General features: G+C 44.0%; 2 protein-coding genes across 2 annotated transcripts in view; both read left to right on the top strand.

Annotated features, from left to right (window-relative positions):
* The window catches only part of LOC131478722 (histone-lysine N-methyltransferase PRDM7-like), a gene marked incomplete at its 5' end in the record, with an annotated part of 208,141 nt that extends 192,604 nt beyond the window's left edge, over positions 1 to 15,537 (top strand). The window contains 2 exon segments of the mRNA XM_058659297.1: positions 12,833 to 12,939; positions 15,422 to 15,537. Coding sequence (XP_058515280.1) covers positions 12,833 to 12,939; positions 15,422 to 15,537 — 223 coding nt within the window.
* The window catches only part of LOC131478780 (testis-specific Y-encoded protein 2-like), a 64,639-nt gene that overhangs the window by 45,398 nt on the left and 2,526 nt on the right, over positions 1 to 16,715 (top strand). The window lies entirely within an intron of this gene.

The raw sequence follows: 16,715 nt of genomic DNA, 5'->3' as shown, positions 1-16,715 counted from the left end.
CAGGTCTGCCTCAGCACTCCAGGACCTACTCATGCTCACAGGGTGCTGCCTGAGCCGAGCGGAGCTCAGGCTAGCCGAGAGCACCTATGGGGCAGGTGCTCAGCCCCACACCATGCACAGCCCAACACCCATGCAATTCGGACTGCTGGCTGGGTTGCTCTGGGTGGTTAAGTGCCTGGCTTCTGGCTCCCTGCCACAGTGGAAGTGACTCATCCAGTCAGGGCCTTGGCCAGAGCTAAGACTATGGAGGACTCTGCTGCCCTCCTGCCACCCATACACTTCCAATACTCCCATCTTTCTCTCTCTCTCTGTTACTCTCTCTCTGTCTCTCTCTCTCTCTCTCTGTCACACACACACACACACACACACACACACTCTGTCAGCCTCTCTCTCCGTGTCACACACAACCCACCACCTCTGCTCTCCTCTGCCAGCAGGGCCAGCATTACACAGCCCCCTGTCCCCAACCCCAAACCCCCAAACTCCCGTGCTGTTGTCATTTTATGAGATGATTTGAAACAGACAAGCATAGAGAAAGTTCTAAATATATAGCACTATTCAGCTATGATGACATAATAAACCTAAATAGAGAAATAACTGAGGTACTTACATATGAAGGAATTATGACCGTTGCCACATAATGCAGCTCAGATTAGATGGCTTCAATGTGAACTTTTACCATAAATTCCAAGACAAATCAGTAGCAAGTCTTCTTTAGCCATTCCAAAGAATTTTAAGGCACAAATCCTCTCACACTTCTAAGAATGTTGTGCTTAATCACAAAGTGCATTGATTTGCTTAATCACAAAACACAGTGATACTAGAGAGAGACCTATTCCTGATTAACTGATTGCAAAAATCCTCAGGAAAACGCTACTCATCAAATCCCACAGCTCACCATAAGCATCATTATGCTGTGTTTCTTTGATATTGAAAAGCAATAAATGTGACACATGCTATAGCCTATCAAGAAAGGAAAACAATGATAATCTCAGTACACAGAAAAAGCATTTCTTTTTTTAAAAGATTTATTTATTTTTTATTACAAAGTCAGATATACAGAGAGGAGGAGAGACAGGAAGATCTTCTGTCCGATGATTCACTCCCCAAGTGAGTGCAATGGCCGGTGCTGTGCACATCCGAAGCCAGGAACCTGGAACCTCTTCCAGGTCTCCCACGTGGATGCAGGGTCCCAAAGCTTTGGGCCGTCCTCGACTGCCTTCCCAGGCCACAAGCTGGGAGCTGGCTGGGAAGTGGAGCTGCTGGGATTAGAACCGGCACCCATATGGGATCCCGGGGCATTCAAGGCGAGGATTTTAGCCGCTAGGCCACACTGCCAGGCCCAGAAAAAGCATTTCTTAAGATACAACCTGCAGTCCTGACGTGATAGTGTGGTGGTTAAAGTCCTTGCTTTGAGAATGATGGGATCCCATATGGCTGCTGTTCCTAATCCTGGCGGCCCTTCTTCCCATCCAGCTCCCGGCCTGTGTCCCAAAGCCATGGGACTCTGCATTGGCATGGGAGGCCAGGCAGAAGCTCCTGGCTCCTAGCTTCAGATTGGCTCAACTCCAGCCATTGTGGCCACTTGGGGTGTGACTCATTGGACAGAAGAGCTTCCCCTGTGTCTCTGCTCCTCTAGTTATATTGGCTTTTACAATAAAAAAACATAAATCTTTTTTCTTAAAAAAAAAAGGTAGGAATAACCTGTATTCATGTTCAAAATCTAAAGCAAAGTCTGTAATGAGGAATAGTTCTCAAAAGGTTAAAGGCATACATTTAGCACTCACAGACCAGCACCATATTGAATGTGGCAAAGTTTCTAGGGACTTAACACTAGGATACTGAACCGATAAAAATGTACATTCTCAGTCCTGCCATTAAATATATCCTGGATGTTTTAACCAGAGACATTCTAGAAGATATAGAAATATGGATGATTACACAATGCAAAAGAGGAAGTCAGGAGAGCACTGGAGGCACATGAAACAGTTACCTACACAAGCAGGAGACTACTACCAGAGCAAACAGGAAACTTTATGTAATTTATAAGTAGTAAATTATCCCATAAAAGTAAGTAAAGATTTGTCCACACAAGAGAATATACACTAATAACAGACTACTACCAGAGACCACAAAAGTCAGTAAACTTTGTATACACAAATGGCACCATGCCAGAGAAAGAACTTGTGAGCTCCATCCAATTTACAAATGAAAAAGGCCTGCTTTGTATATTTGTTGTATGAATTAAGATGTCTTTGCTCCCAAGAGCAAGCTACAGATTCAGTATGACCTCAGTTGAACTACTCATGGCATGCTTCCACCTTGAAAACTCCCCAGGCCAAAATCGCATGGCATTGAGTACTTGTGAAGGGAGCTCAGAGCATACTTGCGAAACAAAAGGACATAGAGAGAAGAGCAGATTCAATGAGGGTAGCCTCAGGGAACTCTCCCAGCAACTGAAGGAAAGAACACCTCTTGGCTCGCCAAGCAGTTTTTATTCTCAGAGAAACATTTGTCCCCATTAGTGCCTACATGTCTTCACGGACAACACGGGATTACCACAGCACAGCAGGATGGAGAGATTCAGCAAGAACTTCCAGGCATACAGACTCTTTCAATTGATTCTCTCAGTAATGTCCACTTCCAAACACTCTTGACACTTTCCATCCTGGGCTCTGTCACAGGGCTTGTGTTTGCTAATTGCAGACTTTGTCAAGTGGTATCACTTGGGGAGGCTCCCACGTCATATCCTTCTGCTCCCATCGCAAGCTGCCTGAATCTTTTATTTCTTTCTTCTTGGAAAAGATTTAACTATTTATCCTGGAATGATAGATCAATAGAGAGAAGGAGATAGAAAGACAAAGATCATCCATCCACTGGTTCACTCCCCAAGTGGCTGCAATGGGCAGAGGTGAGCTGATCCCAACACAACAGCCAGGAGCTTTCTTCTGCTCCCCAAACAGTTCAGGGACCCAAGGCTTTGTGCCATCCTCTATAGCTTTCCCAGCCCATGAGCGGGGAGCTAATGGGAACTGCAGCAGCCAGGACAGGAGCCGGTGTCCATGGTTTCCAGGTGCAAGCAAGGCAAGGCCTTTAGACATTAGGACACCGTGCACGCTCAAATCGCTTTCTTCTCATGGCCTTTATCAGAAGAAATACATATCACTTCAGCACATATGGAAGACACCACACTGAGAACAAAACCATTCTGGTTCTTACACAGTGAAAATTTAGTGGAGACATAACACCAGACTTCATGATATGTTGACAAGTAGTGGTTATCAAAACTCCATGGAATTGGCACAAAGACACACATCAGGATTCACAAAAAAAGAATGGACTACAGAAAAGAACACCAAAAAACATTATGTAGCAGCCAACTAATAGTTACAAACATACTGAAATCAGTCCAGGGAGAAACAAACAAACAAATAAAGAAAATCAGACTTTTGAGCAAAGCATGATGTGTAAATGAGATTGTGAGTGCAAACTAGAAAAGGAGATAATTACCTTAACCCTACAGAGCAGGAATCTAAATCTATGACCTGATACCCCTAATGTGCCAGAGGAAAGCTTCAGGGAAGCCTAGAAAGATGTAAGTGTGACCAAAGGCTTCTCAGAACAGATCCTAGAACAAAACAGGAAATTATAAGGGAATTCTTCTTGCAAGGCAACATGCTTCTGGAGACCCTGCATTGCAGCTCAACCATAAACTCATGAACCATAAAACCAACTTTCTATACAAGAATGGGCATGGAGATCAGATGAGCAGACCAGGATGAGGACACATGAAGCAAATAGGAATTTGGTTGAACAAGAACTCCAAAATATCACATCTCTATGAAATGACAGTTACATGATTCAAAATAGCGAGTGTTAATAAACTCAGTGAGTTACAAGAGAATACAGAGGGGCACATAAATGAGAAAATCACACACAGAGGAAAATGATAAAAGAAAATGACGTTTGAGCTGAATAAGAAGGGCCAAATAGGAGAACAGACAGAGAAGGAAGAGGAAGAAGAAGAAAACAACTGAAAAACGATACCTCAGTAGGGAGTGAGTGACAGATTGTCACGTCAGTGGATTAAAATGTCATCAAGCAAAATGCAAGTATTACTTCTTATTGATGGTAATTGTGAATGAAAATGGATTAAAATCACCAACCAGAAACCTGAATTCAGCTGAACGGATAAAACCACCACAACCCTCAAAGATGCCACCAAAAAACAAGCACACAAAAAGACAGAAACTCAATGTTTGAGATGACAGAAAAATTTTGGATAGGGTAAAGCACAGAGAGAAGATTCCAGAAAGAGTTAGGGGTCAGGAAGTCAACAAGCAGATACCTGGAGAACGCCTGGAAACAGGGAAGAGGTTACGGTGGCAGAACGGTGTTACAGGGAACAGAAAACCCAGCAGCCACCTGTGAGCTGTGATCCGGACTCCAGTGACAACCAGGGATCCAGAGGCAGCCACAGATCAGCCCTTGCAGTAGCCAGGTGGGAGCTTGGGTTCGCACGGGGCGCTCGGGAGGTGAAGACAGGCTGGGACTGGCCAATCCTGCCAAATACTATGGCTCAGCATCGAACGGAAAAGGAGCTGCAGACTCAGCAGGGCAGACTGGCGGTGGATCGGAGCTAACAGCAGAGGGATCAAACACCGGAATGGGTACGTTTCCAGCTAGTCACACCTGGCTGATTCCACAGAGAGGACAGCACCAGCTTCACATCCTGCAGGATCTGGGTCCCAGATGAGAAAGCTAACAGCCCTGGCTCTCTGGCAGTGCTCCAGACCAGTGCTGGTGATAAACCAGTTATCTGGGACAGTTGGTGTTTTATAACCCAGGAATCTGATCAAACAAATAAACAAAAAAATTGACTTCTAGATCTGTAGATAACACATCTTAGAAAACTGCACTAAGGGGGCCCGGCGGCGTGGCCTAGTGGATAAAGTCCTCGCCTTGAACGCCCCGGGATCCCATATGGGCCCTGGTTCTAGTCCCGGCAGCTCCACTTCCCATCCTGCTCCCTGCTTGTGACATGGGAAGGCAGTCGAGGACGGCCAAAGAATTGGGGCACTGCACCCGCGTGGGAGACCTGGAGGAGGTTCCAGGTTCCCAGCTTTGCATCGGCACAGCACCGGCCGTTGCGGCTCACTTGGGGAGTGAATCATCGGATGGAAGATCTTCCTCTCTGTCTCTGCTCTCTGTATATCTGACTTTGTAATAAAAGTAAATAAATGTTACAAAAAACTGCACTAAGGAGAAAAATATACCAAACAGGATTGCAATGTCAAAACTTAAGAGAAGAGACAGAGGCACAATGAGTGTTACCGAAGACTCCCTGGAAGAGGAACAAAAGTCTTTAACAACCTCAGAGTTAACTGAGGAAGACATTGAAAAACATGGGGACACAGAATTCTGAAAATTTCTTATATGGCTATTTACTATAAAGCTTATTTAGTATAAGGTTTCTGACCAACAGTGAGAAGCACACAACACAAGAATTCAAAGAATGTAAAGAATCTGTTTGTTACACAGGAAATGAATCTAATAAAAGCTGACGTTTCAGAAGTTACAAATACAGTGGAGCAAATTAAAAGTACTGTGGAGAGTATGAAAAATAGAATGAATGAAGCAGGAGAAAGAATATCAGAATTCAAAGATATTTCCTGTCACCAGGTGGAAATAAGCAAAAAGACGGAAGCAGAACTAGGCCAAGCTAAAAAATATGTATCTATATATATCTGTATATAATATAGATATATATCCAGGAAATAAAAGATACAATCAAAAGGCCCAACATAAGAATTCTGGGAGCTCCAGAAGGTGCAGAAAGAGTAACTAGGATTTAAGGTGCTTTCAACGAAATGATACACAAAACTTTCCTAATCTAGGGCAAGAGTTAGGAAACAACATCCAGGAGGGGCACATGACTTCCAATGGGGTCAACAAAAGCGACCTTCACCAAGGCACATGCTAATCAAGCTCTGCTCAGTTGAACACAAGGAAAAAATCCTTAAATGTGCACGTGAAAAAAAAATCAAGTGAATTATAGAGGAGCCCCAATCAAACTCACAGCTGACATCTCAGAGGAAACGCTGCAGACCAGGAGAGAATGGAGTGAAACATTCCAGGCTCTAAACAGGAAAAGGTTTCAGCTCAGAATAATGTATCCTGCAAAGCTCTCCTTTGTCTTTGAAAATGAAATAAAATTCTTCCACAATATGGAAAACTCCAAGAACCCGTGTCCTCCAAACCAGCCCTACAGCTAATACCCAAGGATGTTCTAGTGAACGAGGAAAGGAATAGCAGCTACCAAAACCAAAGGCAAATGTGGAGAACATCCCACTGAAAAGGCCAACAGAAGACTCAACCAAAGAACAACACATTACTAAGATGACAGAACCAAATTGCCACCTATCCATATTAACATTGAATGTAAATGGTTTACATTCATCAATCAAATGCCAGAGATTAGAGGAATGGGTCAAAAAGCAAAGCCCATCTATCTGCTGCTTACAGGAGACACAGCTCACTAACAAAGATCAGAGGAAACTTGAAAGTTGAAGGATGGGAAGAGATATTCCAAGTGAATGGTAAGGAAACACGTGCAGGGGTAGCCTTTCACATTGATGTGAAAAACATTAAAAGAGATGGAGACGGATACCATCTAACGATCAAGGGACCCATTCAACAAGAAGAGATCACCATAATATATATGCACCAAATGCCAAGGCATTTAATAACGTGAAACAAGCATTAAGAGACTTAAACGGAGGAACAGACTCCAATACAATCATAGTGGGTGACCATAATACCCCTATAACATCAGTGGATAGATCACAGAAACAGAAACTCAGCAAAGAAACCACAGAACTCACCCAAACTCTGGAGCAAATGGACTTAGTTGATATCTATTGAACCTTTCATCCTACAGATCAAGAATACACTTTTGTTTTCATCATATGCTGCTCTCAATAGATGCAGAGAAGGCATTTGATAAAATCCAACACGACTTCATGCTGAAAACCCTAAGCAAGACAGGCACAGAAGGAACATTCTATAACACAATCAAAGCAATTTATGAAACTCCCAATGCAAGCATCATACTAAATGGAAAAAAAGATTGGAAGCCTTCCCACTAAAATCTGGAATTAAACAGGGATGTCCACTGTCACTACTACCCTTCAATATAGTATTGGAAGTCCTTGCCAGAGATATTAGGCAAGAAAAAAAGAATTAAAGGAATCCAAATTGGAAAAGAGGAAAGGAAATGGTCTCTATTTGCAGATGACATGATTCTCTACATAGGAGACCCAAAAGACTCAGTCAAGAGACTATTAGAACTCATAAGAGACTTTGGCAGAGTAACAGGATAAAAAAAATTAATGAACACAAATTGATGGCACTCGTATACACAAAACATTCCAAGGATGAGAAGGAATTTGAAAGTACAGCCCCCTTTAATAGAGGAGAGGGATCTTAAATACCTAGGAATTAGGTTAACTAAATATGTGGAAGGCCTCTATGAGGAAAACAATAAAACATTAAAAAAGGAAATAGAAGAAGACCTTGAAAAATGGAGAACCGTACCATGTTCCTGGATTAGCAGGATCAACATCATCAAAGTGATCACATTACCAAAAGCAATATACAGATTCAACAAAATCCCAAGCAAAATCTCAACAATATTCTTCTCAGAAATAGAAGAGAAGATACAAAAGTCTCTCAGGAATCACAAAAGACCACGGATAGCGAAAGCTATCCTGAAAAATAGAAATCAAGCTGGAGGAATCACAATTCCAGACCTCAAGACATACTACAAAGCAGTGTGTATCAAAACAGTCTGGTGCTGCTACAGAAACAGAGAAGAAGATCAGTGGAACAGGACAGAAGGCATCCACACATGCGTAGTCAACTAACCTTTGACAAGAAAACTGAAAACAATCCAGGCGAAAATCCTGCTCTCTTCAAAAAATGCCGTTAGGACAACTGGATAGCAGTTTGCAGAATTAAGAAGCAAGACCCACACTTTCCACATTACATGAAAATTAGCTCTAGATGGATTAAGGACCTAAGTCCACACCCAGAAACCATCAGACTATTAAAGGAAAACATAGGAAGCACACTCCAAGATATAGAAACAGGGAAAAATTTCTTAGAAAAAAATGCCAAAAGCAAAGACAACCAAAGCCAAAATGAACAAACTAAAAAGCTTCTGCACTGCAAAGGAAACAATCAGCACAACCAAGAAGAAACCAACAGAATGAGACAAGAGTATTTCACACTACACAAGTGATAGATTCACAAAGAGTTTCAAAAACCGAGCGACAGAAAAACAAACAAACAAACAAACAAACAGAAAGAAAACGTATAGCAAAATGGGCAAAGGAAATGAGCAGACAATTTTCCAAAGGCCAGATTCACAGGGCTAATAGACCTATGAAAAGATGCTCAGGCTCCCTAGCAATCAGAGAGATACAAATGAAAAACACGTTGAGGGACCAAGTAACTCCAGTGAGACTTGCTTACATTCAGAACTCAAGGAACAACACCTGCTGGTGTGGAAGTGGGGAGAAAGGCACCCTGCTTCACTGCTGGTGGGAGTGTAGGCTAATACAACCATTCTAGAAACCCGGATATAGAGTGCTTGGAGAACTGCAAATAAATCTGCCATATGATCCAGCTATCCTGCTGCTAGGAATAGACGCAATCGAAATGAAATCTGCACATGAGATGGGGATGTGTAATCCTATATTTGCAGCAGCACAATCCACAAGAGCATAGAAAAAAAAATTGAAGGAGGAAGAGGCCAGACCCCTCCCAACACTGGGTGATATGGGGGATTTTAAAAGATTGGCACACCAAGCACAACTGTCCCTGATCTCATGGTGTATTTGATAAAATACCTGAATGATTGATATTCTGGAACACGATAATCCATGGGAAAGGCTATGCTCTTGCCCCTAGGATTTCCTGATGGATCCTCAAAACTCTGGGTTTCCCTGTGGTTCATCTGGCCTCAGAAGTGCAGCAGCTCCTTTGAATACAATGCTGCCCCTAGAGAAGATGGAACCCCAGTGGAACTGCCTCTAAGAACTGAGCAACTAAATTTGTTTAATACTCCTCTTGTTCCACTACAGGTCAGGAGCACAGAGAAATTCTCCACCTTCTTAGAATGTTTGAGGAAGACTGTAAGTGTAACTTATTATTTATAGATAACAAATTCTTAAGAGCCTTAGACATTAGAAAAACCATAGACATTTGTGGTGGGATCCAAGAACAAACCTGGCACCCTCTTAGAAGGAACTTGCCTGCACAGAGCAGGAGCGGATCTCAGGGTGGAACAGGAGGATAAGAGGAGGTCTGTATCCTAGTCCCGGAGACTCCCGGAGGCCTCCCAAGTGCTTTTGCCACAGAAGCAATGGATACTCCATCGAGGATTGTCAGTATGGACACCGAGAACCGCATCCCAGCTGCTTAGGAGATCACAAGGAATATGAATGCCCTTGCAGGCTGAGAACTCTGAGGTCAGTCATTTCCTATGGGATTTCCCACACGGGATGGTAGCAGCCCCAAACACTCTCATATAGTCTGGTGACATTGGAACTACAGCCAGGAGAACCAGGTGGCACCCAGAGAGAGGAAAGATTGTAAATTTCCTTCTGCATTAGCAGAGGGGCTTTCTCAGGTCCTTATCCAGTTCCAGCCTTGGCTACCAGCCCTCTCTTACACCGACCATCAGGGTTGCTTGTGAGCCCCCAAATTAGTTCAGATAGACAGAGACTAGCAAAGGTCAGCTAGCTGATAATCACTCAGCTTGTACCTTACTGCCAGGCTTCCCATTTGGCTGTTCAGATAGACAGAGAGAGACACTGATATAGAAAGTCTGGAACAGCCAGGGAAAAGGCCAACTAACCTATAATTGCTCAGCCTGTACTTACTGGTCAGGCTCCCTATTTGCTCCTCCTCAATTTTACCAGGCAGGATGTAGAGTTAAATTCTTCCTCACTCACTGGGTTGTTTGGGATTTCCCTGCTCTCCTGCCTAAAACTTTCCTATCCTTCAATTGTTAAAATGCAAAGTTCTGTAAAACCATGCTTAATCACTATATGCTGCAAAGTTAAAATTGTGGTTTAATTGTCTCATGAAAAGAATTTATCAATTTATGACTGTTAATGCTAAACAAGATGTAACTGCACTGAACCGTTCATGTTAAGTTTGTACTCAGTTGTTATATATATGATGGGTGTTAACGTTGATCCTTTCAGTGTTCCTGTGCCACTCCGATTTTGGTTAAACTCAAAAACGTGTTAGCTTAGGAGAAAAAAAAAAGGCTATAGCAGCCGGTTGTGTTGATACTAAAATTGAGATGCCAAGGAAGTAGTTAGAGGATGTGGTTAAGAACCTGCATTTTCTAACATATTGGTCACTCAATACCATGTTATTTAACTTCATGATGTTGTTAATTGCGATGCTTCTTCTTGTTGTTGAAGTTGTGTAGTAGTGACATCTCACTGGAGGGGATGATATTCTGCCAGCTCTACTTTCAGACCAAGGATTGTCTCCCACTGAAACTACTGAATTTATCTGGACAATAAGAAGCTGGACTCTCCGCATGGTCCATGCCCACAATGAAGGAGACATGACAGGCTATGAAATATACTACTGTAACACTATGGAGGAATTTCATATGGGGGAGTATTTGGGGAGGGGGCAGGAGAAATCCCAGAGCCTATGAAGCTATGTGATAAAAATATATAAAAAATCATCCAGCATAATAAATAAAAATAAATTGCCATTTTTACATGAAAAGAAACTACAAAAATAGCTAAAAATAGTATTATATATGGAGAAAAAACCCTTGCATTAGAAACTAGGTATAGAAATCAAATATAGATACATCCAATAAAATATGCAGAGCTGCAAAGCAAAATGTTAGCAACAGAGTAACAGTGGATGACTTTCATAACCTGTTCCTATCAAGTCAGATAATTAAGAAAGAATATCAGTTAAGATACTGGCATAGAGTCAGCAAACAGAACTCTGCCACATTCTTTTATGAGAGTAGTAATACTTTAACCCAAAACTTAACAGAGTGACTTAAACAGAAAAGAAAACACCTATCGCCCATATCTCTACTAAGCATGCAAAAAAAAGAAAAAAAGAAAACAAAAGACTGTGAGGCAGATACTAGAGAATCAAACCAAAACCTTAATAATCATAAATGACAGGCAATACCAAGTATCTATGTAATTGTGTCACATAATACAATGTAATTACTGAAGTTAAATAATAAATATATTAAAAAAAATTCATCTAACAAATACAGATACATATCACCTTATGTATATCAATGAATGTAACAATAGTATCTATAGGATGAAGAAAAAAAATTGGATGGCTACCTGAACATAGACACATCATTAGGACTCAAAATCCATCATCATAAACAAATAAACAAAACTTTACTAATTAGGTGTAGAGGAACTGTTCTCAAAATTGCGAAGGACATATATCTAATCAACAGTCTTATCAGACTACATTGTCAGACGCTGAAATTCCTCTTAGATCTAAAACAAGCCAAGGATATCTACTTCTGCCACACTTACAGGGAGGAGAAAGAAAGAAGTAGCTGGCACAATAGAGCAAGAGAGGCAGTCTAGTTATTCATGTGTGCAGAGGACATGTTGCTGTTAATGGGAAAACCTAAAGAGGCAAATTTCAGCACTGCCCTCATGTCTGCCCACCATAGGAACTTTTGCCACTGCCACGTGTTGCTTGGTCACATGATCCCATTCTCAGCCCACTATCATCACAGCAATATTAGCCAGCTCCTGTTTCCCACCCACATCCCAGAGGCACCTCTCACAGTTCTACTAACATCCAACACTTACTAGCCAGAAAGTGAAAAAGATAAAATGGGTGGGGGGCAGCTGTAATAGGTCCACATTTGAAAGGCCTAAAATTATTTTTAGCTGGTTCACAATAAGCTGCTTAATTGCTGCTGTCTGAGAGTGGGGACAAAGATTTTGAAATACCTATGTCACACATGAAGATACAGGAAAAGGGCTCATCATGCTACTTAGAGGCTGAAGTCCTCACCTTGCACACACAGAGACTTCTATGGGCACAGGAAAGTCTGCTGCCCATCCAGCTCACTGTTAGTGGCTTTGGAAAGCAGATAAGGACTGCCAATACCATTGGGATGCTGAGACTACATGGGAGATACAAAAGAAGCTCCTGGCTACTGCCTTAGGACCCAAGCAGCTCCAGCCTTTGCGGTCACTTCGGGAATGAGTCAGTAGACAGAAGATCTTCCTCTCTCTTCTCCTCCTCCTCTCCATACATCTGACTTTTCAATAAAAACAGATAAATCTTTAAAAATATATTATGGGAAAATTGCAAATGCCAATTGATGTGCACTGTGTTACAGAGCAATCCTGATGGAGAAGAAAAACATTAGATAACCTGCTCAATGAAATCCTGGAAATTTCACCAGGTATTAAATGATCCTAAAATGAGCCATGTGGATCTAGAGGCTCAAATCATTACAACACTCAAAATCAAAAAAAAAAAAATTGCGTTCAAAGCATACAGCAGTAAAATTCACAAACTCTTAAGACAAGCAGATGATGAAAGGCAGTAGGAGGGAAATGCTGTGTCCATATAAAGTAAAAAAAAAAAAAAAAAAAGAAACCTAGATTGACAGCAATACTGTCAGAAGAATGCTATCAGGCCAGCATGCAGTGTGAATGTATACAGTGTATAAGGATCTTAGAAGAAAAAGATATCAAAAATGTTATGTCCATTGCAATTTTTCCTTTAGTTGTGAAGGGGAAAATAAGTATCCACATAAACACAAGCTTGAGAATTCACTACAACAAATCTTGAATGTGAATGCGTTAATTGGACTAACCGGAGGATTAAATTCAGGTGAGTGTTAAAAAACTGCATAACCCTACAAGATCACAACAGAAAAGTCTTCACAACGCAACACAGAGACTGAAAAGCTACAAAAGAACTAACACGATGTCCTATAATGACGGGGAAAGCAGCTTTGTTTAAAACTCAGCGATGGAGAATCAGTATATACACATACCTAAGATGATATCCTGAAGCACACAGCAACATGTTATAAATAAAAAGGCAGAGACAGATCCCAGGAGAGTAACAATGGGTGACTTTCACACCCTGCTCCTACTGAGGGACAAATAAGTAAGAGAGAACATCAGTAAAGGTAGATGGGTAACTAGTCAGCAGAACAGAACTCTGCCAGACTTCTTTTATGATGCAGCCTGACTTAGATTTCGATACAAGAAACTCTACTCAAAATATAAAGGATACATATCAAAACCAGTTGCCATTCTTATCTCAAGTGGAAAGCTCGGCCTCCTCTCAGATATGAAACAAGCCAAGGATGCCAACATTTGCCACCCTGACAGGGAGGAGAAGAAAACAAATCCATGGCATAATAAAGGAAAAGAGGAAGTCAAATTAGTCATGTGTGCAGATGACCTGATATTTCCCATGGAACAACCCAGAGGCAAATTTCATCACTGCCCTCATGTCTGCAAACCACGGGAACCATTACCACTGCCCCGTGTTCCTCTGGCCCTTATCCCATTCTCAGGCATCACAACTGGTCTGTTTTTCCTTCCCACATACACTTCAGCAGGCAGCTCTCTCAGTTCTAGTAACACCCAACACTTGTTAGCCAGAAAGGAAACACAAACCAACCCACTGCCTTCCCTGGCCTACATTTGAAAGGCCTAATGTTATTGAACACATTTCTTGCATGCTGCTTAACTACTGCTTTCTCTTAAGGGTGGGAGCCATATATTATAGCCATACTGAAGCCATGTTTGTGTATAGATCTAGGTCAGTGGAAAGTACCAGCTAGCAAAGTGCAAGAGAAACCAAGTTTTAAGACACCCTGCGGTTTACAAGTCATCTAGCAAACTACACTGCTCTGACCACCCTTGGTGCTCATGACAGGGTGTTGGCTCATGCCGTACCTGCCAGCATCCTCTTGAGAACATAAGTGGGTTTGGGAAATAGCTACCCAGAAAGAGTTGTGAAACCATGCCCACCTCTTGCGAGCATAAGGAGCTCTTAGAGATAACTATCCAGAAAGAGCTGTGAAATCATGTCCCAGACCCTGCTTCCTCCTTCCCCTCACCCATAGATCCTGTTTTGCAGATTTTAAAGCCTTGTGTGTGAAAATCAAAATTAGTCAGCCTGATCAGAGAACCTGTCTTGCTGTCCATTCTTCATGTCTCTTGCCCCCCATTCTCTCCGAGGTTGGTTGCGACCCTGTGGACTGTCCTGCTGGACGGGACATCTCAAAGAGCTGGTATGCATCTAAGTCCTAAAGAACACAGGGCATAGTCTGCAACTCATCAAGAGCTTCTCCCAAACCGCATGCTCACTACTCACGTGGACACGTGATTGTTGTTTTAAGGATTTATTTCTTTTTACTGGAAAGGCAGATTTAAAGAAACAAGGGGAGACAGAGAAAGATCTCCCATCTGCCAATTCACTGCCCAAGAGGTCACAATGGCTGCAGCTGAGCTGACTGAATGTCACTAGCCTGGAACCTCTTCTAACTCTTCCACATGGGTGCAGGATCCCTAGGCTTTGGTTTATCCTGGGCTTCTTAACCATACTACAAACAGGAGCTAGATGTGAAATGGAACAGACACAATGCAAACTGGTGGCCAGATGGGCTCCTCGTGGATGCGAGGTGAGGTTTTAGGCTAGGGCACTGGCCCCTGGACATGTGTTCTGTGACCCCGCTCTGTCAACACCTGACATTTGAAACCCTGGGTTGCTTTCCAAACAATAGCAGGAGTGAGAAACTGCATACAAGAACCAAAATATGGCTGCTATTTTGGCCCACTCACTGACATCCCCTATGAGTCCGCCTGGAGACACGCCTGCTCCAATACCACCACCCTCTCTCTAATGCTGTAGGAAACTGTCTCCACAGGGTCCAGTACCTTGGAGCCTGCCTTTCAGTTGAGAGCCCCAGGTCGAACTCTAGAATCCCACATTCTGCCAGCATGTACCTGTTACACACGTGGTGTGTAACTGACCAGGCACAAACAAAACATGTTGAGATGTCTTTGTCTCACTCAGATTCATGCATGAGTATTCCTTGATGTGTGTGCACTTGTATACACTGTTCACCCTTGATCTCTGTGGCCCTGCTTCCACATACCTAACCTGCACACTCAAGAGAGATAAACTAGAATTATGTGGAGGAACACTGATTTCGCCATATATGACATACCCCAGAAGTCGGCGAAAAGGATTTTTACTTTCCCCGTTCCTCACACTACACCCGAGCCTCCCAGCCACACAACAGACTATGGACCCTGGACTTATGCCAACCTTTAACTCCCTATACACCCAGGTTGCCACGTGACAGTGGCACAGGCAAGTGAGCAAGCTAATGCAAGTTCTTTCAACATCACGGCACCACAGGCTGTGACTGAAAGCCTCGAGCTTCCCAACAGTGCTAACATTTAGTTACCTGCAACATAAGGACCAGGGCGGGAATGTGGCAAAAATGCCACATTGCCAAAGAGCTTGTCTACACCACAGGCCCAGTAAGCCCGAATAGAATTCCTAAGGACAGGGGATCTAGCAACCAACGGTATGGAAGGGCAGGGGACCCACCAAAGCCACACAGGACACATCATCAGAGCAATCATAAGTTAGGACCCTCTGGGCGCCTGTCCTTCCACATGCTTTTCTTCTGGCTGACCCACAACGGCTATCTCAGCACGCCTGCACCAGAAACATCGCCCACAAGCAGGGCTGAACCCAGGCAGCCCCGTGAAGGGCAGGAGGGCTGCTGTCTGCCCCTTTCACCCGCAGCCTGCATCCCTGGTAAAAGGCCAAGCTGGGCACACCCCGGAAAGGCTCCCTCCCTGAGCACGGGGAGCCCGGGCGCGGCTCAGGTGGACACACTTGCTTTCGTGCTCACACACCGGACTTCCCCGGAGAGCTCAGCACGCTGGGGGCGGGTCGGGGATCAACTCCACGCACTGCGTCGCCCCACCCCGCGTCAGCGCCGAGATCTCTGCGCATGCGCCTGGTGTTAGCACATCGCCACTTCCGGGAGACAGTGAGGGCCCTCGGCTGACCCAGGCGGTGTTCAGGCAGGGAGAAGTCGGGACCTTGTCCACAGGCTTGGTTCGGGATGGCAGCGGCTGCGCACCCGGGCCCGGGGTCCACTGAGGTGGAGTATGGCGGTGGTGGGGGGCGGGAAGGAAGGGCCTAGAGGGGCTTTAGGACATAGGCCCTACAAGGATCCTCCTCGAGGGAAAGGCCCCAGGACCTGCGCAGTGACCACTGCCGTCAGGTGACAGGCGGCTTGTGTCCACTGCTGTGACAAGGTGCTCCGTGTCCGTTCTGAGGAGGCCCCCCAGGAAAGTGAGGCCCGTGGGTGAGGGAGACAGCCCGGCCCCGCTGGGCGACAGCAGCAGCAACATGGCTGCTGTATACTTTGAAGTGGTGGGGTAGTGGCTGAGCAGGAGGTGGGAGGAGCGTGCTGGAGGGAGGCGAGCAGTCGAGGAGAGGGAGGAGCAGGAGCTCCTAGCAGTCTGTGTTGCACACCAGGAAAGGCGGCATGAGAACCAGCTGGCCCCACCGGCGCTTGGGTCAGGGACACCCCAGTTACAAGTGCGCCCTGGGAGACATCC

This window comes from Ochotona princeps, chromosome Y, assembly GCF_030435755.1.
Source record: "Ochotona princeps isolate mOchPri1 chromosome Y, mOchPri1.hap1, whole genome shotgun sequence".
NCBI classification, from domain to species: Eukaryota; Metazoa; Chordata; class Mammalia; order Lagomorpha; family Ochotonidae; genus Ochotona; species Ochotona princeps.
The sequence above is the reverse complement of the archived record's forward strand: the minus strand, read 5'-3'. Positions and strand labels throughout refer to the sequence as shown.